Here is a 24,702-nt window from a genome sequence, read left to right as displayed (position 1 = left end):
AACGGCGGTATTTTTTTTATCGGCGGTAAGAGTCTCACGTTAAAGCAGCTCGTTAACGCCGATAACGGCCCACCACAAAAAAAAAATTTTTTAGGTAGGATGCTCTATTTTTTTTCTTCTTTTTTAAAATGTATGCATTCAGTTAATTGTATGCATTTGTTGTCTAAGATGTTTAGTTAATTCATTATAATCAGATATTGTCAAATTAACTTGGAAGCCTTCATTTTGTTAAGTAAAGCCATTTATAATCCTATGAGTAAGATGTTCTATATGCTGCAGATTTTCTCATGGTGTATAAGTGCATACTACAATACAGTCAACAGAGCTCCACACTTTTTCCTCTGAATTTTTAAAAGTGTCAGAGTGACCTATTTTTTCTTTTACACCCAGGGCACAAGGGGCTTTTTAAAAGCAGGGGGAACCCAACATGACACTGTAGCTCCATCTTTTAATATTGTCAGTGAAAAATGTGATCTGTTTTGGTGTCACAGTATCAGAGATGGAAAGACAGGTTAAACAAAGGGAGTGTCACACTAAACGTAGACACCCTCAGCTACAGGGTCTCATCATAGAGATGCTTGCAACATCTCACCCATGGATATACAGTAAAAAAATGATGTACATAACATACAGTACATCAAGTACCACTAAACCATAATTACTTTTCATTTTCCACCATTTTTTATTAAGCTTTTCTCTTAAATAGATTTGGATTTTCAGTAATGGTCATTTAGTGTTTTCTATTTCTGAATCTGAAATTGATTAATAGATCAATAAAAGCATGCACAACTTTAAATAATGCTCTCAAATACCACAACAGTAAAGCATAGGCTATAAATCTCCTAGAATTATGTCAATATGTAAAACTGGTATTGTATTTTGTAACCTGGAGCCGGCCTTGAGGCCGCCTGTCCTCTTGTTGAATAGGTCTCCCACTCTCCGTAGTGTTGGGTGACGCTGTCCTCATATCTCGTCACTTCCTTTGGTAACACCTTTGAGTGCTTCTGGCATCATGCTGTCACTTATCTGTTCTCCAGTCACTGTGACTGCATGGTTATAAGAAACAAGAAACAGGAACAGAATGTGTCCTGAACATTGCACAGTTCCCCTCTAAACTGCTAAGAAATGTTAGCACACGTTTCTGTGTGCTAAGTTCTGTTTAGATCTGTTCTGGATAACAGGAATTTCAACTTTGTCTTTAAAACCTGAGGCGGGATAATATGTATTTCAGTACATTCATTGGATGGTGACTTTTTATACACTGCATTGTTTATTTTATAATGTACCTTCGTGGAGTTGGCTATTACATTAAGACTTGTTTTGTTTGTCATCAAATGAGAGCCAGCAAGATTACATGTACAACATTCCATTACATTTAGTTTTCCCTCAAAGAAAGTTTCAATTAATTATTTGTCTTTTACCATGTGAAAACCTATTTAAATAACTCAACAGCTAGCTAACAAATTTATTTATTTTGTATTTGTAGGTGGTGAGTAATATTTTAAAGTGAATACTGTGTTTAACCGTGAGCTAGGGATAGGGCTAACACTAACCGGAAGGTCTGGGGGGAGTGGGCGAGAGAATGTGCGCTGATAATTTCAGATTTAGGGCAGGTGATTCTGATGCATGCAATATTTTAAGTCTTCCAGGCACGTGATGAGGATAGAGTGAGTGCCTGATGTGATAGTTTTGGAGGAGAGTTGAGTGTCATGAGTGCAGCAGTGGAAATGAAGAATGTCACAATGAAGAGGAGATGACAAGGCACTGAACCCTGGGGGACACCATAGTGACTGAACACTAGGGAGCTCCATGATGACTGAACCCTGGGGGCTCCATGGTGACTGAACCCTGGGGGGACCATGGTATCTGAACCCTTGAGGTGGCTGTCTTGCAATTGGTAGTGGAGATTGGTGTAGTAGTAGTGTCCCTACCAAAGCTGAGACCGAACTTACGCCCTTGCAATGTATAATGTTACCAAACTCCCTTTAGTTCCGGACTAGACTTAATCCATCCAGTCTGGGAAACATAGTGCAAATGTTTTAGTAGACCATTCCAAGCAGTAGTGCCCTTTCTTATTCACAGCAACCCTGGAATGGGAAAGTTAAGTTAAAATCTGAAATTCTGACTTCCGGTGACGCCATGTTTTGAGAAGGTCACAAGGACTGTTAGCTCCCTCAAAATTCGGTGTGGCTTGGCTGTTTGCAAGATCATAATAATATTGTGACGATAAATGGGACAAGTTTAGTCATAAAGGAAGACATGAGCACGTTCAGAGATACAAGAAACGCAGGGAAGCAGCAAATATCTCCAAAAAGGCCAAAGGAAAAAAAGGGCCGCTGTTTAACGTGCAAAGCTAGTGGGGAAGAAGGAGCAATGAACATGGCGGAGATACTTTGAGAACTGAAAAAATTAAGGAAAGAAAATCAGGAGTCGTTTACCGAAACCAAGGCTTCGTTGTCTAGATTGGGAACGTCGGTAATGGATCTAAAACAACGGAAGGAGAAACTTGAACAGAGGGTAGAAGAGACGGAGACCAGAGTCGGCGTAGCTGAAGACACTAGTCAACGACATAAGCGGGTGCTCTGGCACCTGGTGAGACTCGAGGCGGCCCTCACTGACCTATGTGATGACTTGCAGAACCGAATGCACCGCAACAATCTGAGAATCTATCAAGTCCCTGAAGGAAGTGGAAAAGGAGATATGGCTGGATTTGTTAAACAACCTATTAAAGCCACGCAAGGGCGCCACCAGGAATTTTGGGCCCCATGACAAAAAAATCTAATTGGGCCCCCTCTGCGCAGCTGTTGCTTCCACAAATGTAGGACCTAACTGTCCCATCAAAAGCTTTACATAACTCAAATTAAAGGCTTGCAACTGTCTTGCTTCTTGTAGTTCAATACTAGCACAATATTTACTGCTGGTGATTTGTACAAGCAAGTCTGCTTGTGTACATCATCATCATCTCTGCTGGTCAGTGCCATCACAAAAGCCTCCCTGTCCCTGTCAGTCAAATCTGCTGGCCACAAACATGGGTCAACATCCTTTTTATGACTTCTGTCTTTTTCCACCATGCATCTCTCATCCTCATCATCACTGTAACTTTCTTTCCCTTCCTCATGTGCTTCCACACTTCTTCTGCTTCCACTCCTTCTAGATCTGCTCTACCTGAGAGGGCCCTGGCCCTGTAGGATGTATTGTGCATGTGAATGCATGTGATATATACATATATACTGTGATAATAAATAAATGACACTAACAGTACAGACCATTGACCCAAATTACGTACAGTTCTGTATCACCACCACTTGATTACATAAATTAGATCAATTTTTTGGGTGTGTGTGTGCAAGTTTCTCAAATTAATTGCCCTTCATGATGGGAATCATAAAGTCTGTATCTATAGATGGCATTTAACGTCCATAATTCAATCTAAATGAATGTATAAAACTGGAATATTTTAATATTGTCTGTCATTTACATGCCGGCTGAGGTAAGATACTCACTGTTTCCAACTGTCCATCATCAACTACAGACAGTAGTTAATCTTTTTATAATTTCATAATGATCATTATGTGAGAAAATAATTGTATTTTTTGTTCTGGTAAAAAGAGCAAGAGAGACAGAAATCCACACAGACTCCATGGAATGATGCTAACTGGCATGTCGTTAACACATGTTGCTCACATTCTTCACTGGGACAGGGAGGGGTACAGTTATGGGAGACTGGGGTGCTGCTGACTCATCTGTTGTTAAGTCTGCTAAAAGGGGCAGGGAGTCTGGACAATGATTTAATATGAATATCTTGCTAAACGTTTCCCTGTACTGATTAAATGTTGCTGAAATGTAGGCGCAACTAGGCTGTATCTTATTTCACTATGGACATTAAGCCAACAGGTTAATACCACAGACTTAAAAACTGGGTTATAGATTGAAAATCTCTGCTTTGTCGTCTTTCCTCTCTCTTTTTTTTCTCTGGCCTTTTTTGAAAATCTGATTTATGTATACTAGGCGACATTGTGATCACTATTTCTGGAGACTAGCGTGTCTATTGACAACAACTAAACACCGTCAGTGATTAGTGCCAGAGCCTGTTTAAGGAGAGCCTTGCCACTCCCTATTAAACCCCATTGTACCGAATTTGGCTGCAGTTCCACCAGAGTTCCACTGGGGTTGATCGCGAGCGAGTGCATTTTGCATGGGAGTCTATGGAGCTAAACGCCTAAATTTGTCTCTTTCGCCTGATTGTCATTTTCAAAAGCTTGCACCACATTTCAGTGTGCTCATCATCGTTAGCTTCAAGCCACTGCACATCTTACGGTGCGTTCACACTGCAGCGGGGCAGGCGGAGCGGGGCGTTGGCTTCCCATTCATTTTCAATTAAACCAGGCGTTGACGCCCGCGTAGGCCATTGTGGGAAGGCGAGTGGGGCGGCGAAAGTTGGATTTTCTCAACTTTATGTAAATGAGGAGCGTGAAAAAGCCAGCGATGGCCAATCGGGTTGGTTTCTTGTTTCTTGTAACGTAGCAACTGTTGGTCATGGTAAACATTTCTAGGTTTGACAATTTCAAGATGGAAGATCAACTCATCGTATGTGTGTCTTCTTACCCAGTATTGTATGATACATCTATGTTCAATTACAGAGATGTAAACAAAAATAATTATGCCTGGCGCAGGGTTTCTGAGGTTGTCGGCGTCCCTGGTGTGTTGTATTTTGTACTTTAATTCAGTTTTTCACATTACGTAACTTTCTTCTGTGCTAGCTGCATAGTCTAGCTAGCTCACCCGGCACACGATTGACATTCAACGCTGAAATGCTGGCTGGCAGCCACTCGCTATCCATACAGTGAATGTGTAGTGGCAAGTCATAATCTAGCGATTGATTTGCAGAGATTTCGAGTAATATAATAAAAGGTTACACATGTCAACGTTTATGTCTGATGCATCTTTTTTTCCAGCCGGAACAAGACCCGTTACTGTACATAGAGTGCGGGTGGCATTTAATCTTTCACTTGCCCTAAAAAAAGTGTGGAAAAAGATAACTTATTGTGTGCTGTAGATAAGATCATGTCAGATCCAGAATGCATATCGGATTTTTGCTTAATGTGTGTAAAAGTTGTATTTTGTCTGCACATTTGCCATGACATTATACGAACTACAACAGTGATTTAAGAGAACTACAGCTCTGAATGAATCTGTCTGACACGCCCCCAAGCGTGGTGCACTGTGGGAAGGCCGGCGGTGCAGAGCGGTAAAAAAGTCTGCAGTGTGAACGCACCGTTAGAGCTGCACATCTTGTATTTTTTGGGGCTCTGGCTCCAGTTGGCGTTTCTTTGTAGATGGCGAAACGCCAAGGAAGCTGCTGAATGTCTGTTGATTTTTGGACATCTCTGACCATAGTTGACAACCAACAGTGTAAAGTTAGATGATATCAGTCAAGTACGCAAAGGCGTGCCGTAACACAAGTGGCATTACGCATTCCTGGTTTTTGTCACGCATGCGTACCTGCGTATCACTTATGTGCACCCCTGTATATAATGTAATTTCATATGAGTTATTACCTAGTTTTTGGTGCTTCAGGGGCGCCATATAGGGGGGAAAAGTTAGGACGAATCTAAGGGCCTTTTCCCCCCTATATGGCGCCCCTGAAGGCACGCTGCAGCTACCGCCTGAAATTAACGTGCACATTGAGAGGGCGCACAGATCTTCGGGGATAAAACCAGACAACACCGCACGTCCGCGCTCCATCATTGTGAGATTTCTGGACTACACAGTGAAAGAAGCGGTGCTACTGTAGCCGGTGTGAATCGGTGAAACTCACTCCTTAAGTATGTAACAGGCCACCCACGTCAATGAATAGCTTTCTTTGGCGTAGCTGGTAGTGGTGGCACTTGGGAAGTCAGAGATGGCGTGTTTGATTCTCGGTGAAGGATGAACACGGTCTGGAAAATTTAAAAAAGGCCTGGATGTGAGTGTTATTGAAGGTAAGGGAGAGTGAAAGGCTCCCATTTTATTTTTTATGATAATACCCAAGATGGGACAAAAACCTCACAAGGTAGTTTTTTTTCTTCTTTGGTTTGTGGTTTGGTTGGCACTTTGTGCATATTCCCCAGAGAGTTAGAGGTCACAACTCTCTGCCTATAATACCGCAGGGGCTGGTAGACACATTTCTTCAGCCAGCTGGGTTTTTGGAAGTCAAAGGTGTTTATTTGGTTAATTTAAATGTGTTTGTTCTTATATTCTTGACATGTCTGTTCACACAAGTACATCAGGTAATTTTTAAAGTAAAGCCTTTTATTTTAAACACAGGATTTTAGGGGAAGGAAAAAAAACGAGAAAGAAGATTATTTATGTCTGATTTAGGGGTTGTCAGTTACAATGTTAAAGGTAGCAATCATCCCATGAAGAGGAAAAAGATTCTAGCTCAGTTAAAAAAATTCAGTTGTTCAATATGGTTAATACAGGAAACTTACCTAAATGAGGCTGAACACAAGAAATTGAGAAGAGATTGGGTGGAGCAGGTGTTCTATGCATCTTGTCCAAATATCAGAGGAGTGGCAATTTTGATTAGTCGACCCAGCAAACTTGCAGTACATAGGGAACTAAAGGATATTCAGGGCAGGTATAAAGCAATCATAGGAAAAATAGGTGGGATAGACCTGACCCTCATGAATATTTATGCTCCAAATGAAGATGATCCTTTGTTTTTTAAGGACATTGCATCCATCTTGGCAAGGGAAGCTAAAGAAAGGTACCATCATTTTAGGAAGAGACTAATTGTGTCTTAAATGCGAAATTAGACAAATGACCCACAGACCATGGACCCCCTAGCAGGAAATATAAAGCTGCAAAACATATGTTGGATGAGTTGGGGCTTGTAAATGGCTGGAGAGCCAAGAATCCAACAACAAAAGATTTTAAATTTCTGACTATGGTTCATGGGTCATATTCCAGAATTGATCTGATTTGCATTTCAAAGCAGAGCATTCATACAATTAAGGAATGTGTTATAGAACCTATAATGCTATCTGATCATGACCCAGTAAGTCTGAAATTGAACTTGGGTTTCAAAAGGCATTTTAAATACTGGAGATTTAATATTTCTTTGCTAACAGACCCGATAACCCAAGAACATTTAAAACAAACTGTAGAAGAATACTTTACAATAAATGATAATGGAGCAGTATCCCCCTCCACGCTTTGGGAAGGGGCAAAGGCGAGAAAAAATTGGAAAGTAATATAAAAAGATTGGGACATGAGCATAGAGTAACTGGGGACAAAATTGAAACAACTACAGGAGTGTAGGACTGCAATGGATGAAATACATACACGCAAAGCTGAGGGAGCGCTCAGATATACAAACCAAAGATATTATGAGATGGAAAATCGTTCCATTGTTCCAAAAATAAGGCATCCAACATCCTTAGCTGAGGTTTCACATCCATTAAAAGTGGCAGAGGCATTTCAAACTTTTTACAATAATCTATACAATGCACCAGAGGAAGCACCAATCACGGTGAAAATGGAGGGAATAAGATCTTAGCCTGGGTTTATACCGGGCAGTCAAGGTGCAAATAATATTAGAAGAGTTCTACATTTACAATCAGTAGCAAGAGACTCTGCTCTTCCTTCAATGCTTCTCAGTCTTGACGCTGAGAAGGCGTTTGATAGGTGCTTGGTGCTTAACCAGACCTTCCTGTAACACTGACCCAATGGGAAAACGATGATTTATCACGTATATTCTCTTTTTGTTATTCTCATCAGTTCAATTTGTTCAACATTGATAGAAAATCAACTTAAATAGCCTACATAGGCTACAACATTTAGCCTAATGCATTTAACGATGATGAACAATGATTTGATACACGCCACATACAGGTCTAAAAAAGGACCTCAACCTACGTAGCCTATAGTTCACGTCAATCATGGCGTGTTGTTTAATTTGTATGAAGCGGTGGATGAGGGAGCTGTCATAGTACAAAGCTTACAGGGAACATTCTTTCTGGAAGAAGTCACATGGCCGTGTGCATTGCTTTTGCCGTGGTGGATTGTATGATGTTTTACCTCTCGGGTTGCTTAAGAATAGGGTGCACGCGCAATTAGCTTGACTACTTGGCATTTATGGAACTGCTTTAGCCCCCATCACCACAAGATCAATGGAGGACAAGGCCTGTAGGTTCTTACTTTTGAGAGGTAGTTTGTTCTACTTGCCCCAAGCTGTTTATGCCTTGGTCACCTTCCTAATAAAATCCATGACAGTAGGAGATTTCTTTAAGACTGCAAGGGAAGTTTGGCTTCCCCTAAAACAGGGGTACTCAGTTAGAAACTCAAAAGGTCCACTCACCAAATTTCCATTCATTCCAAGGTCCGGAATGGACCATGGTTTATTTTTCTGGCCCTTCCCTCTCCCATTGACTCCTATTCAAAATTGACTTTGGTTTAGGAGGGCACAGTGCCCGTGCCCCTGGGCATCTTTCTCCCATAGACCAGAGTTCTGGGGGTAATTTTGTTCAAAGTGTCTATGCTTTGTGTCATAGTGACATTTCACGTTAGCTCTCCCACTTTTGACAAGGGCAACCATCTCATTTCAGATTAAACACATCGGTTTTGTGCTCCCCACCGGCAACACAAATGCGTACTTGCCAGTCAATTCTGTCTGAAATTTGCGATTTTCGGAAACAACTTTTTGCTGGGTTTTGTCACGCCATGATTTTTGCGAAAGAAGAAAAAGGTAGGCTAGCTACCGTTAGCAATTCGATCGCGTTGTTGCGAATGACACACAACCTGCATGACCCACAGAGGTTATGGCCAACGTTGAGTGAGTAAGTTGTCATGGTGATTACAGTTATTACAGCTCCTGATTGGAGCCTAAGATTGGACACGGGAGATATAAAACACATCTACTAGGAAAAAATATAGGCTATAGCACAAAATCACACACCAATGAATTGCGTCTTGGTATTGCGGTCCGGATCCGGACCGGAGTCCGTTTAATGAGTACCCACCGCAGACAGTAAAAGATACGCAGCAAGAAGAAACAGTGGTTCATGCTTGCGAGGATAGGCTACTACTAATTTGCTTATTTCCTATTTACTTGTTTGGTGGAGGCAATACATAATTACTGTTGGTGCAATTATAATCAGACCCCCCCCCCCCCCCCCTAAAAAAACTATTTGGATCTGCATGATTGAAATGATGAAAGCACGCTGTTTGCATCCCTGCCATTGGGATAACCCTTCTGCCATTTGCGTTTTCTTTTTATTTGGTATATATGTATTATATATTATTATAATAATATCACTAAATTGTTATCATAAATATCTATAATATTGTATGAAATGCTGTGTGAGACTCATTGTCAAGGAACTTAAACTTTAAAAGTTTAAAAAAATATATCTGAAATTCTCCTTATTTGGATAACCAGATAAAACTAGGTAAGCAGGCGTGAGAGTTAAAATAAGAAAGCCCATTTTTTTGATAATTTTTTCCACCAAATTCCTGTATTCAGACATAATTGCTTTTGAGTATAAAATATAAAGGCACTTTGACATCATACTGCATTTCCAATTCGGAAATGTAATTTTACATATCACTAATAGACATAGACAAACTTAATGGTTAATGCTTTAGGTGTTGTCACAAGGACTAGGGACAAAATAGATGTTTATCATAATTTAATTTAACTACCTTTAAAAACAAATGTGTTTAACTGTCCGGTTGTGAACTTTGTGAGTTCAAAATACGGAACTTGGGTGGGTGGGTTTTACAGGAAAAAAAAGAAATACACAGAAAAGTAAACAAGAGGATATAAAGCTTTAAAAGGAAGCACAAGATTAAAGCATCTTATTCACCTTCTTCTCAAGCAGGACTTTATTTTTACCAGAACCTTTAGCACCGGAGTTGACATCAGTCAAAAACACTGACATTTGCATGGTTTGATAATGAAGGATATAAAAACCATCAACGCTAGCTGTAGCAGCCATCCCTTCTGTTATGCTCAGGGCCAAACGCAGCATTTGCAGCTGTCGTCGAAAACAGAGCCAGTGCCGCAGGGCCTGATGTGGGTGATGCCTCCGGCACACATGTAGAAGCTACTGGCGTCATCTGGGTGGGGATACAGGCCGTCGGGTTTGCCGTTGCAGAATCCCGGTCCTGGGGCGTGGGTGGTGGTGGTGGCAGTGGTGGTTGGTCGAGTGGTGCTAGCACCAGGCTTGGGGGTGGTGGTGGGAGGCAGTGGGGGCAGCTCTGGAAGACAAAACTGTTTCAGAGAATTGCGGTGGTCAATGACCTGTGTTGGACCGAAATGTCCCAGAGACTTACCAATGTCCAGGAGGGTGCGAAGGTGACCAAGGAGCGGGTGGTTGCCATCTCCACAGAACTGCCCAGCAAAGTCATCCAGATCCAGAGCCCAAACAAAGGCACCTCCGAACTTGTTGTCTTTCATGTAGCGAACCTGTAGGATGACATGGAAACAAGAAAAGACAAATGTTATATCTGCAAGACCTTCACCTGAACTGGCAAGTCTGTCAGCAATACAAATATGGTTAATGTCCAAGATATACATGCCTTGATTTCATAACTCTCCTTGGTGTCAAATCCTACCCACTCGTTGCCCTTAGTAGCATAGGGAACTTTTTGGTCTTCAATCCATTGTATCTTTGTGTCTTTTAGGAAGTTGCAGATCTGAAGAGAACCAAATTATGAGTTTGGAGTGGTGGTCCACATGATCCATTGACTATAGGTGTCAGTCATTCAGTTTCCTACCTCGTAATAAGACCAGAAGCCAGCTTCGCGTGTGTAGGGCCCAGCTGAGGCCGGGCCACTTGCTGAGGCTCCCACACCACTTTCTGTAGATGTCAGGCGGAACGTGCGACCATAGGAAGCAAAACCCATGTTCAGCTTCTCAACTGGGGTGCCTTTGTCTCTCCAGTACTTCATGGCATAGTCCTGAGAATAAAAAAAATGGATGAAAAGGAAAGACAGGAGTAGAGGGGACTGGTGATTGCTAAAATAAAGTAGTTGTGGTTGAGACTTAATAATAATTTTAAGTAGTAGCATTGTGAGATAAGAACATCTTTTCTGCTTTTTTTTGCCTTACAGTGTTGAAGTAGATGAGGTCTCCTTTGTCATGAGCGCCACGGTACAGGGGGCTGTTGTGTCCTGTGAACTTTTCCCAAGTTCCATGGAAGTCATAGGTCATCACATTGATGAAGTCCAGATACCTGGAGATTAACAAAGAGACATATTAAGGTATACCACTAAGGAGATATAATGTTTGGATGCAAAGTGAACAGAATTTCCAAAGATGCAGGCAATTAACTTGTCAGTCAAATCTTATAGCAAGAGATGTTGACATTTAAATTGTCCTCTAGACTCACTTTGCAATCTCAGAGATTTCATATCCTGCGTCAATGGTTCCCTTGCCAGCAGACACCGCAGCTGTGAACAACAGCTGTGAGTTTTTTGTAGATTTTGCTTCAGCAATATAGGCGGCCTTGAGCTCCTGCAAACATACACCACAAAGAATTATGGTTTAGTGCTTTTTTAAGGGTGTGGAACATGTATTGACCACCTTTGGGTCTGAAAACTACAAAACAGGATGAGAGTTGACGCTTGTCATTAGGAGGCACAACATTAATTACCATGGCTATGCAGATGACACACAGCTCTATATTTCTATGACACCCAACAATTATAGCTCTATTGACTGTTTGGTAAATTGCGTGGCTGATATGAATGTGAATGAATGGATGTCACACTACTTTCTTCAGCTCAATAAAGATAAAACAGAGATATTATGGTGCCACCCTTTCTCTCCCAGGCTGACACTGAAAGACTGATGACTGTGCTTTTATCAAAAGCAGGCAGACACTCTCTTGTCTGGTCTTCCAAAGACAGCTATTAGTCAACTTCAGATGATACAGAATACTTCTGCACGAGTCCTCACCAAGACTAGACGGAGGGTGCACATCACACAAATCTTATAATGGTAATTAACTGGTTACCTGTTAATTGCAGAATCGATTTTAAGATGATTTTACTAGTCTATAAATCACTCCATAGTCATGCACCTGAATATATTTCCGGTAAGCTCTCAAGATATGCACCCGGTAGATCCCTGAGGTCTTTTGGCACTGAACAGTTCCAAAGGCCAGGACCAAGAGATATGGAGAGGCAGGTTTTATGCTCCCAGCCTTTGGAATACTCTATACCAGAGATTCTAAGAAAGGATACAACTGTAGAAACCTTTAAGCGAGATCGTAAGACATACCTCTTGGATCTCACCTATTATTCCCTTTAATATGTATTGTTGCAAAAAAACAAAAAACGGCATAGATAGGGATGCCGTAGTCTTCAGTGTCATTTCACCATTCTGCTGAGGGGGATCTAAAAACCAGCGGTGCGGATAGATACTTTGTCTACTTGTGGTCTGTACTGTCTATTTACTGTTGCTGCTGAGCGGGATTTACAAGCCAGTAGCATTTCCACTAGCTCTTTACCTCTGCTGCATTATGAGCTTTACAAGCTTGCGGTTCAATGTTTTTTGCTTTCTATAATGCTGTTTGTTTTTCAGGTAATATAGGCACTTCTAGGCAGGTAAGTATAAAGGCCTCTTGTTAATCCAATATTTTCCAGTAGTTTACTTTTAAATGCTTAGTGTGTTTTGTAATGTATATACTCTTAATGCACATATTTTCAACCTACCGTTCATTGTAAAATGTTGTATTTATTTTATTTATTCACTTAATATTTTTTTGTTTATATAACACGTCATGTTTTTCATGAGGGAGTATTAATTCATGCTATGTGTGTGCTTTATTATATATTGGCACCTCGCTATCTCCAGGAGAGTGCTCGATTGTCTTATTTCAGAGAGGTCAGGGAAGTATATAGAATTATGTTCTGTATGACAATTCTTCTCAATATCTTCCCTCTTAGTGTTAAACATAAGTGTTTGACTCCCCCACCCGTTTCCCGTCTGAAGCACATTGTGTTGCCTTCAGGTAAGAAATGCGCAATATAAATAAAGTGTGATTTCATATGAACGCACCTTGCAGAGTTCAGTGAATCTCTCCTTGTCCTCAGGAGGGCTTCCGCGTGATCCCGGGTACTCCCAGTCCAGGTCCAGACCATCAAAGCCGTACATCCTCAGGAAGCTGATGGATGACTGGATAAACTTCTGGCGGTTGGCAGCATTGGAAACCATGATCGAGAACCTGAAGATAATTAAATGTTTCTAAAAAAACACAAACAACATCAATAGTGGCAGTATTGAGGTGAGACTTGTGTATGGTACTCACTGGGTTGACCCAAAGTTCCACCCACCAACAGCCAGCAGAGTCTTTAGATGTGGGTTCCTAAAAAGTTGTTAAGACGAGAGCAATGGAGATGAACAAGTCATTCATTACTCAAAGAGAAACATAGCATTAGAAAAACTATCTGGCAGCATCTGGTTGTAAACACCTCAACACAGTGTTAGGGATTAGGGTAGCTCACCTCTGTTTCAAAGCATTAAAGGCCTGATAAAGGGTCTCATCGTTCCACTCATAGGTGACTAGCTCGTTAGCATGGTTGATCATAGCAAAGGCGTAGATCAGGTGTGTGCAAAGGAAAGGGTCCACATTGGCAGGCATGTACTTCCCCGTCCCGGGTCTATACTGGGACCAGTTGGTGAAGTAACAAACCATCTTTGAGGATGTTGCTTTGGGGGAAAGAACAGATCTGAGGTCAGTGCCTAAAGAACATTTAGAAAAGACTGGTTGCAATAATTTTAACAATGTTAACATTTTGGCATCTAGTAAAACATTTTGGCATCTAATGCAAGTAATGCTAATATTATAATTTTTACTTACCCAGATGGCACATCACCAGGCACAAGCCTGTAACAAAGAGAAAACAGAAGTAAGCATCTGAGTTACACTCTTCTACTAATAGAGGCAGATGTGGAGACAATAAAATGCATTGACAACACTCATTGTTACCATGCGGCGTTGTTATTTTGTGCTTTTGTAGATCAGTTACCTGCTAGGATTGTAAGTCTGGTCATCTTGATCTCAAAGCTTTTAATGGCAGAAAGCCTTTTGTTTGATACTGAAAGTGAAGTGCAGAGAGGTATGCTATTATTCAGTAAATTTAAAGATTTTCTAGATTTTACATGGCATAAAATGGCATAAGATTGTCACATGGCTTTTAAGATGCCAGGCTGTGAGCGCTCCCCTGCTTAATATTCCTGTGGAGATACAAAGGCACAGAAGAGGTACCAGAGTTGGAGTGAGAGTGAGATGCGGAAGAAAGACAACGGCACGAAGTCGGAACACATTTGGGCATTCAATGAGTGACCATAGACATTAAGGCCCCTCCGATACCATCGTCGGGTTCAGAAAGCGGCCCTATCGTCGGAAGACGCTACAGATCTATGCGAGCTGGAATGACGCGCCTCAATAACAGCTTCTTCCTTTCTGCTATCAGACTCCTGAACTCCCAAAGCTGACCAGGGGCCTGTTCCATAAAGGCCGCTCAAGTGAGTTGAACTTAAAGTCACAAACCAGACTTGAATTAGCTTAACAAGTCAAGCGGGGCTAAAGCGGTTCCATAAAGGCCAATTTCAGCTCACGCAGTCCTACTAATTCAAGTCAGATTTAAGTAGTCAAGCGAATTGCCTGTGCACCCTATTCTTAAGTAGCCCGAGAGGTAAAACATGGATCATACAATTTACCACGGCAAAATCAATGCACACGGCCACTTGACTTCTTCCAGAAAGGATGTTCCCTTTAAGTAAGCCTGACAGTTAGCCTGACCCTGACCAGACTAGTTTTGCAGCCTAAGTTGCCATAGTAACCAAGTTCGACCTACGTTGAGCTAGCTTTATGGAACCGAATGAACTAGAAATGAGTCAGACTAACTGACATAAGTCTGCCTTATTCGGTAAACTCGCTTTATGGAACAGGTCTTTGGACTTTTTCTCTATATTTTTTTTCCATATCCCAATCTCCCCCCTCCTAAACTGGACTGAGCAAACAATGACAAAATAATACCACCAACATTGTTGTGTGGCAATAAAGTTTGCATCTATCATCTAAACATAAATTTACCTTTACATTTATCTTTATTTAGCTATAGAGTTACTTTCTAGAATTACTTCTAGACTTCCAAGAGTTCTCTGCACTGACAAAAAAACAAACAAACATACATATATTTATAGTAACCCTTTAGAGAGAGGATTATAGGAATACATCACGAAATAATACTAGGCAGTCTGGAAATCATCTGTAAAATGATAACATACAAAGAAAAGCACTCAAAATAAAAAATTGAGGGTTTAAGATCCTTATATACAGATTTAAGGAGAAAATAACTATTTAAACTTTTTGTTAAATACTATTTACTAATTAAATTACTATTACAAGTTAAACTACATTATACTGTATGTTAAGTAAATACTCCATAAAATGTCTTAAAACCTACACCAGTGCTAAAAGATAAACCATTTAGACAGTTTTTTTTTTTTGAAGAGATCAATCAAAAATAAAAGGTTAAGAAGAGTTGCCTGTTTTCTTACCTTGGGTAATGAGAGAACCAAAGAAGACCAGGCAGACTGGGTTTTTATACAGTTGATCCAGGTGAGTAGGGAGAGGTAAAAGTGTATCTCCTCATCGCTGGTGGAATAGATAAAAAGAAGATCATAGGTGGAAAATAGGTGGATAAGATAAATAGGTGCTGTCAAGTCAAAAGCTGTAAGAATTTATGATCCCTCTAGACAATGACAGCAATTTAGGCCAAGATAAACAACCTAATCTGTCAATAACAATGTAAACAGTGGTTAGTAGGGGCAGTTGGCAACAGTGGAATAGTGTTAACGTCTTACTCGTATTGCCTGTACATTGAACCTAATCACGTCTCCTAATAATGTTTTTAATAGATCTAAAGTACAGAGAGGAGTTATTTTGTATTATATAATGAATGGACTCACAAACTTAATGCACCTGATTGTTGTACCATTCTGATTTACAATCATGAGTTTGGACCACCATTAATACATGAATTATGAAATGGCTTACACATTGGATGATGATCCAGGACATTGATAATGTATTGATAAGGATGATTTATTGGTTGCGGTCCCACATTTGTGGACTAAGAGTGATAAATCATGACCACTGTTTTTCACTTAGTACAATTTATACATTTGAACACACATACACAATCCAAGTCGATTGCATTTTGAAGCATCTAAAACAATCTAAAACAACAATAGGGTTTGATTTTATTCAAAGCACAAACTCTTGATGCGAAAGATAAAGCTTGTTTGATACGTGGACTAAACAACCAAAGTACTATACTGGCTAATCATCAATGAATATTAAACAAGATTGAAAAAGTTATTGAGGTTATCAAGGATTTCATGCTATTTTCAGAGATTAGCGATTTTCTATCATTTTTAAAAAACATTATTGAAAAAGTAAAGAATGTGGAAGTAGTCCAGATACTATTAGAATAATCTGGTGTATATTCGAGATTTTTTGAAACAAGTTTGGAAAAATTATTTCATGCTATTTTCAGAGATTAGCGATTTTCTATCATTTCAAAAAACGTTTTATTGAAAAAGTAAAGGGTGTGGAAGTAGGTCAGACATTGTTGGAATTCTCTGCTGTTTTTTTTAGGTTTTATATTAATACAAATATTATAAATGTCAATTTTTCTAAATTGTATGGGTAATTTTCACCCGGTCCCTAACTCGACGCTGCAAAGTAGCGTCTTCCGAATGTGAGACGAATGTCGAATATGAAACTAACTTCACCTCGGTATTAAATAATGTATTTAAACTCAAGTTTGTGTCGTGCGTCGCTGTATATCAGTTGTAAAAAAACGGACCCATCCGCAACCGACGCAAGCACACTCCACCCTCTACGTTAATAATTACATTGCAGGTCAATATAAGATGTACCCCTAATTTTCTGCTTGCGCTCCAAAAAATTTCAGTCAGGGGCTACAGTGCTCTAGTAAAAAAAGTTTGTCTGGAGCCCAATTGGGTATACACTACTGTATATTAACGTTGGTCATAATGGTGGTACTTGGAGAGTCAAATGTTTTCTGAGGTGCTACGGGGTGTGAAAAGTTTGAGAACTACTGTCTTAGGTAATATCTCTCTTAACTTCTCCCTTTTCTTATTTCTTTTTTCACTGCCACTTTGAAATAGTTTAATGTTTCCGCGATCATACACACTCCACCCCACAAACAATTTACACCTGGAAACAGGCGCAAACGGCTTGATAAATGAGGCCCTCGGTCTCATAACTATACAAGTGGCAGTCACAGCCTGACACTGGTGTGCTCAAAAATGATAGGATATACTATTAAAGAGGAGAACATTTTCTTGAACAGATTCTTCAAATTACATGCAATAGCAAAATGGTCCTGGATTTCCATTGTTTACACCCATAGCTTTTATAAATTGCTACTGAAAACAATATTTTTTTACATCACAATATTATGTGTATTCTATGTTAGTCTTATGTATTTATTACAGTATTTATGTTTATTTCACATTTACCAAATAATTCATCTCAATAAAGGGTGACCAAAACAACTTGAAAAGTCCAATCTATTGCTTGCATGTTGTTAAAGTGTACCCATAGTATGCAAACAATGCATGTCTTAAAATTATTAATACATTTTCATAAATCCTTTTATACAACTGGAATTTATGAATCATTTTAAGACACCATGTTCTTACATAAGGGTAGTTTTGATAAGGTGTCTTAAAGCACAGTTAATGATCCAGTCCTTTGATGAAATATGGATATTTTTATTAATAGTACATTAGACCAATATAAAATCAACTGATAAAACCTTTCATTAGGCTTTAGGATTTGCCAAATGTTAGTTAACAGATGAATGGGTTGTTCCTAGGTCAGGGCCAGTTGCAGCACTTGCAGGAGTCCAAGTAGACCAGGCCAGGCTGACAGCTGTGCAGGTAAGTGTTTCCCCTGAAGCACTGGAAGTAGGTGGTCTGGTCAGCGGCGTTGGCATACAGGCCGTCAGGGCGTCCAGAGCAGAAGGTCGAGATGGGGTCAGCTGTGGTGGTGGGGCCTGGTGTTGTGGTGGGCTTTGGGGCGAAGCCTGGGGAAAGGGGGGATGGAGGAGGAATGAAGGACAGCTTGACCAGCCTCGGCCCACTCTTCCTGACATCGCTTGCATTCTAAAACATGTTCATGTTGTTGTTTATATTCAATACATTTTTCTAGCCATAATAATTCCTTATAATAATTCTGCCAGGAACCTCGGGGTTACCATGGATGACAAGCTCTCCCTCACGGCCGACATTGCTGCAGTCTCTCGGTTGTGTAGATTCACCCTCTACAACATCCGAAAGATCGGGAGATACTTGTTTGAGCATTCCACCCAGCTGCTCGTCCAAGCACTTGTCCTCTCCAAGTTGAACTACAGCAACTCGCTTCTTGCCGGTCTCCCAGCATGCGCAACCCGCCTTCTCCAGAGGATTCAGAATGCAGCAACCCCCCTGTTCTTCAACCTACCCAGACGCTCCCACGTCACCCCGCTCCTCATCTCCCTTCACTGGCTACCCATTACAGCCCGTATCAGATTAAAGACCCTCGTACTGACCTTCCGAGCGATTGTTTCTCCAGCCTTACACCCCCACCTGCCACCAACGGTCTTCTTCTGACAACCGTCTGGTGGTCCCACCTCTCAAGAGCGCCCGCTCCCAACCCAAGCTCTTCTCCTGTCTGGCCCCCCAATGGTGGAATCATCTCCCCACCTCCATCAGAGATACTGACTGTCTCCCCACTTTCAAGAAAAGGCTAAAGACGCACTTGTCCCGGGAGTACAACGGTACTCAAGAAAGATTTGTTGGATCCAATGTTCGTTTATTTTCTCCAGGAACACAATGACACTTACTAAGGGACTTGTTGCACTTGTTGGTTAGTTGTAACTTGTTGGTTAGTTATAACTGAGTTAACTACTTGTACTCACTGTAAATTATATTATTGTTGCTTGCTTTCCTACAGGTACACTCTTGCACTTTTGAGGTTCGTGTTGTTTAATTTGTAACTTGTTTAACTACTTGCTCTTATGTTTCTTCCCATTGGCATTTGGTTGCTTATCACAATGGATGCTCATGTTTCGGCTTCCCGCAATGTCTTTTGGGGCTATCTCGTTGTTTATGATCATTGATCTATACACTTTTTGTAAAGCTCTCTCTTGGAAGTCACTTTGGATAAAAACTAAATGAATAAATGTAATGTAAATGTAATTACATTTTACAGTTGTAATTACATTACAGTTAATTATTAATAAATTCTTAATTTCAAAAGTTTCTACTTTAGAAATATTCCATCCGGAATCCAACATTTTCCATTATAGCTCATTTACCCAAGGAGTTCCGTAGGTGGTTGACCAGAGGGTAAGCTCCGTCACCACAGAAGGATCCTCCAAAGTCATCCAGGTCCAGCGTCCACACAGATGCTCCCCCAAGTTTGTTGGTGCTCAGCCATTGGACCTGAGGAGTGAAGAGGGGAGGGGCACACGTCACTCATCTCCTTGTTTGGCTAGTCAGTGTCCTCCCTCATTAGCCCTCTCAGGGCTTCATCCATAGTTGTCTACCTCACACACACACACTGACCATCTTTCACTGCTTTATCCGAAAAACAAAAATATAAACGCTATTTATACTGAGAAGTTAGTTAAACCAATTTAACTCAGTGACACAAACACTTAGAAATGAATGAGATTGGTTGCTAACATTCACCACTGGCAATTAATTGAAATTACAACTAATCAGTTAAAGAATCCACGTCACTGCACTGTCGCCTTGCAGCAAAAAGGTCCTGGGTTCAGTTGGGCTATCTCCCGGGCCTTTATGTGTAAGTTGTGGGTGTCCTTTGTGAGTGCAGCATCTTCTTCCCGTGCTCAGATGGGTTCCCTCAGTAAAAATAACCCCAATATAAAAGCATATGGAACTGATTGCTCTGCTGTACATGTCCCTGGCCAAAAGGGTCTTGAGGAATGCCCTTTCTTGTTTCTGCAGGAAGGCCATAAATGTATGTCGATACAAAAATGGTTAATCGACTTTGCTGTGGAAACGTTTTTGCTGGCCTACACAGAGCCCTACCCTCAACCCCATAAAACACCTTTGGGATGAATTCTGACAGCATATGCAAGCTAAGCATACACCCATGCCCTCTCTGACTAATGTCCTTGGAGCTGAATATATCAATGCTTCAAACCTAGAAAGCCTTTCCAGAAGAGGCAAGCAGGTGTCTGTGTTCTGATTAGGTCTCCAAATACTTTTGGCCATATGGTGTAAGTTAGGTGTAAGTTTAAAATGCTGAAAACACACAAAAATGTTCTTTAGATTCTTTAGAATTTCATTTCTGTGAGTTTAACTGTTGTGTTTAACAATGTGACTTAGCTTGGATACATAGTGTAAATCTAGTTATATTTCATATTGCCAAGTCATTAACTTGAATACATAGTGTAAATCTGTTCATATTTCATTTTTCCAAGGCATATCAAAAGTTAAAATAATTTCTGTTCAAGGCACCTCTCTGTCTCTCTCTTTTTGTCTCTCTCTCTCTCTCTCTCTCTCTCTCTCTCTCTCTCTCTCTCACCACCTACTCCTCTCAACTCAATCTACCTCCATGTCTCCAACAACTCTGATAACTTTCTCTGTTACTTTGCCTTGCTAAAGCGTTTGTCTCACCTGCAGATCAGGGTTACATGTGTGAAGATGATTAGGTCTCCAAATACTTTTGTCCATATGGTGTAAGTTTAGGAAGACCGCCCTAATGGATGTAAGATATCTTACATCCATTAGGGAGGTCTTCCTAAACTTAATTGTGGAGCAATTGCCAAATTCTTTGACCTATTAATATATGGTGGGCACCTTAGCAGCGTAGCTCTCCTTGTTGTCGAAGCCCACCCAAGCGCTGCCCTGGGTGGCGTAGGGCACCTTCTGCTCATGGATCCAGTCCACTGTAGCACTAGAGGTGAAGGAGCACACCTGGCAATACAGAAATCTGCAGTTTACTGAATTGGCCCATCAACACCAAGGGACGGTTTAGAGGTCAGGGGGTTCAATTCCTTACTTCGTAGAAGGCCCAGAAGCCAGCGGTGCGAGTGTAAGGGCCGGCGTCGGCAGGGCCTTTGGAGGGGGCTCCCAGGCTGTGGTTGGGGGTGGTGAGGCGGTATGTGCGGCCGTATGTGGGGAACCCCATCAACAGCTTCTCAGCAGGGGCACCCAGACTCAGCCATTTGGACAAGGAGGAATCCTGCAGGGGGGCAGAACAACAGGAAGATCTTCTTTCCCAGTTGTATTGTTGTATGTGATCCTCTCCCATCGTGGCCATATGGTAATAGTTTCAGAACGTGTGTGAATGGTGCATGGCTTTGTGTGTGTGTGTTTACTTGAATCTCTTACCACATTGTGGTCGATGTGAGACCCTGAGTCCACACTGCTTCTGTACAGAGGACTGTTGTGTCCAGTAGCAGACTCCCAGTGGCCATGGAAGTCATAGGTCATCACATTCATGAAGTCCAGGTGGCTGTGGGCAACATAGTCAACTAAGCTGCTTGATTGGATACAACTGGGTAAATAGTGTGTACCATTGATGCAAATGCCTAATGTAGGGGCCTGGGTTCAAATCTGTCTCAGGCCATTTTCTGTATGTGAGTTACAATTTCTCTTAATTTGCTTGGTCGTACCGGGAGATCTCAGGAACATCGTAGCTGGTGTTGAGGACGGGGACGAGGCCTGCAACAGTAGCTGACAGCAGTAGCTGGGTCTTCCTGGTGTCTCTGGCCTCATCTTCAATGGCCTTGCCCAATTCCTGGAACGGGCAACGTAAAAGAAAAAGACGTTTGCAACCTTTATTGCGTCCTTTATCATGTGCCAGAAAGAGCCCATCTGATTAACACAAACACAGCTATTAAATACTTGTTGTAGAGGGAATGAGAAAGTAACCTGGACAAGATCAGTGAACTTCATCCTGTCACTAGATGGGCTTCCGTTCTGTCCAGGGTACTGCCAGTCCAAATTCAAACCATCAAAGTTGTGTGCACGTATGTAGCTAATGGAGGACTTAATGAAGTCTGCACGGCTCTCAGGCTTGGAAACCATGGAGATGAATCTAAATGGTCAAAGTGGGACCGTTAAGGGCAGGTGAACACAGAACACATAACTTAGTGGAAGATCCTTGGCTACTCAATTTACAAAGTCAAATAATGATGTTGCTCTGTTGTCGTATTGTATTGTGAATGTTTGTGTGTATATAATATTTGCATATTTGAATATAATAAATGACTTTTTCATTTAATTTACGGGCTGATTCCATTGACTGTGCCTCCCACAGACAGCAGAGTCTTCATCACTGGGTTACTGCAGCAGAACGGAACAAGACAAAGAACATAAGTCAAAGCTTTCAGACAGGAAAGACACCACGTGCATCAGAAGACACAAAACGAGAGTGTAACCCCTCAACTGTAAACACTACAGATAGCAATAACCTAACTACAATCTACATCTTTAACAACCAATACACTTACATATTCTTCAGATTGTTTAGGTCCTTGTACATGGTCTCATCATTCCATTCCACAGGGATTAATTGGTTGAAGCTGTTGATGGTGGCCATGTTGTAGATGACATGGGTGCAGAGGAACGGGTCTATGTTTTCTGGGCCAAACTTTGCAGAGCCGGGTCGGTACTGAGCCCAGTTGGTCATGTGGCACACCAGTTTGGTGGAGGAGGCTGATGGCATAAAGGACATCTATTTAGTCATAGAATACCTGAGTAATTCCCCCTTTTATTTTTGGTGTGCTCTGAAATGTGATCATTATCAGCAATTATTCAAACCGTCATTGATGATGATTATTATTAACTAATTACAGCTGTCGTCTTATAAAGGACTGATGAAATAGTGTGGACCCATGTTATTACCAATCTGCAGCATCAGCAGAAGCCCCAGGGCTGTAAACACAGAACAGAAACAGGGTTAGGGTTGATGGAAAAGCAAAAACAGGGATAGGTTAGACGGAGAGGAGGAAACAGGGTTAGGTTAAGACTGTTGGACAAGTGAAAAATAAACAAATGTAGACAATGAAAAGAATGTATGAATGCATACATACATGAATTCAGAAGAATAAATACATGAATACACAAATAAACAAACAACAAACAAATATATGAACATAAAATAAATAGTGAATGAATCAGCTCTCACCTGTGAGTAGACTCAGTTTTGCCATATTGTTGAAATAATAACAGAATTCACCTGGGTAACAACGGACTTTACCTCTGTATCAGATACACCTAAAATGGATAATAAAGAATAATTTGTTATAATTTGAACATCCTCAAAAAGTTAATTAATGTCATCCTTGGATACATACATAAACTAGTGTTTGTACATACACCTATGAAAACATAAATTCCATGCAGGAAAACATATGGCTAAATATGATATTCAGTGTTTAACTATTGTATTATCAGAAGCTATCTCACATACTGTAAAACATTACCTGTCTGAAGCAGTGGTAAAGGGTGAATGCAGGCTTGCTCTGTGTCCTTGCAGATTTATACTTCTTCACTAATAATGCTAATAGGTACCAAAGGGCAAGTCAAGACTAATCAGTCAGAGACTAGGCTGATTTCATGATGTGATAGGTTTCATAGAAGACCAACAACCAGGGCTGTGTTGATCCTACTGGTGTTTCACAACCAACCTGAAAGGCTAATGACCAATGTCATTAGACGTTGCTTCACATGATACAATATTTCTGTGGATTTTTTTCATTGCATTCTACCAAGTGCATAATGAAGACACTTTTGCAAAAATGACAAAATACCCAGTCAAGTGGTTCTTAAATACAATCCCATGGTGTTTATTAAATATTGACAAGTGCCATCCTCAGGCCAAAGACAAACTTGCTTCAAATCCAGGAAGTGAGAGACGGACCGGCCAATCACAATCCCCGCGCAGTTTAGCTGTAAAATTCTGAAAACAGTGATTGGACAGTGATTTCCCTTTGAAGAGGTGCAGTAGCAAGGTAATGGTTCTAGTGTCCTTTCTGTAAAGATGCATGGTGACATACAGTACAGAGTAGTATGGTAATGACTCTACTGTCCCCTATACAGAATAGCATGGTAATTACTTCAATGTCCCCTCTACAGAGTAGCATGGTAGTGTAGCAACTACTGTCCCCTCTACAGAGTAGCATGGTAGTGTAGTGACTCTACTGTCCCCTCTACAGAATCGCATGGTAGTGACTCCAATGTCACCTCTACAGAGTAGCATAGTAGGATATTGACTCTGCTGTCCCCTCTACAGAGTAGCATGGTAGTGACTATACCTTCCCCACTACAGATTAGCATGGTACTAACTATACTGTCCCCTCTACAGAGTAGCATGGTAGTGACTCAACTGTCCTCTCTGCAAAAAGGCTTGAAAGAAGAAAAGGCATGGGGTTACAATACACATACACAAAAATGAAAAGCTGCATTAAGTACATAACCCCACATAGGTAACAATGTTCCATTACTTCCTTTAAATCTTCCCATGAACCTTTTCAATAATTCACACAGTGAAGCAGCAAGAAACCTACTAGTGTTTGTGAGGTGACTAAACAATCATCCAATAGTATCATGTTTGACTAAACAGTGTGTTGTATTTTTATTTTATCTGGCAA

The 24,702-nt window shown here is 40.9% G+C and overlaps 2 protein-coding genes across 2 annotated transcripts; both read right to left on the bottom strand.

Moving 5' to 3' along the window:
- Positions 1-9,994: 9,994 nt before the first annotated feature.
- On the bottom strand, positions 9,995-14,044 carry chia.2 (chitinase, acidic.2). The gene is made up of 11 exons (XM_084704309.1): positions 14,020-14,044; positions 13,851-13,877; positions 13,495-13,699; positions 13,299-13,355; positions 13,049-13,214; positions 11,376-11,500; positions 11,096-11,219; positions 10,762-10,944; positions 10,564-10,680; positions 10,318-10,450; positions 9,995-10,242 (listed from the first exon to the last, which is right to left on the bottom strand). Exons 1-11 carry the CDS (start codon positions 14,042-14,044, stop codon positions 9,995-9,997), a joined length of 1,410 nt encoding a protein of 469 aa, XP_084560435.1.
- Positions 14,045-17,825: 3,781 nt separating this feature from the next.
- Positions 17,826-23,277, bottom strand: chia.1 (chitinase, acidic.1). The gene is made up of 11 exons (XM_084704696.1): positions 23,238-23,277; positions 22,955-22,984; positions 22,561-22,765; positions 22,337-22,393; positions 21,980-22,145; positions 21,721-21,845; positions 21,437-21,560; positions 21,105-21,287; positions 20,903-21,019; positions 19,390-19,516; positions 17,826-18,117 (listed from the first exon to the last, which is right to left on the bottom strand). Exons 1-11 carry the CDS (start codon positions 23,260-23,262, stop codon positions 17,909-17,911), a joined length of 1,368 nt encoding a protein of 455 aa, XP_084560822.1. The 5' UTR covers positions 23,263-23,277; the 3' UTR covers positions 17,826-17,908.
- Between the last annotated feature and the right edge of the window lie 1,425 nt (positions 23,278-24,702).

This window comes from Hypomesus nipponensis, chromosome 9 (genome assembly GCF_054491055.1).
Source record: "Hypomesus nipponensis isolate SF chromosome 9, ASM5449105v1, whole genome shotgun sequence".
Lineage (NCBI taxonomy): Eukaryota > Metazoa > Chordata > Actinopteri > Osmeriformes > Osmeridae > Hypomesus > Hypomesus nipponensis.
This window is presented reverse-complemented; position numbering and strand designations above follow the sequence as displayed.

Bases quoted from the DNA above. Each gene is read 5' to 3' on its own strand.
- chia.2 (XM_084704309.1), bottom strand. From the start codon at position 14,044: ATGACCAGACTTACAATCCTAGCAG. The intron at 13,878-14,019 runs GTAACTGATCTA...TCTTTGTTACAG, and splicing joins CAGACTTACAATCCTAGCAG to GCTTGTGCCTGGTGATGTGC. The intron at 13,700-13,850 runs GTAAGTAAAAAT...TTTCCCCCAAAG, and splicing joins CCTGGTGATGTGCCATCTGG to CAACATCCTCAAAGATGGTT.
- chia.1 (XM_084704696.1), bottom strand. From the start codon at position 23,262: ATGGCAAAACTGAGTCTACTCACAG. The intron at 22,394-22,560 runs GTAAGTGTATTG...GTTCTGCTGCAG, and splicing joins CTAAACAATCTGAAGAATAT to TAACCCAGTGATGAAGACTC. The intron at 18,118-19,389 runs GTAAATGAGCTA...CCCTTTCCCCAG, and splicing joins CCACCTACGGAACTCCTTGG to GCTTCGCCCCAAAGCCCACC.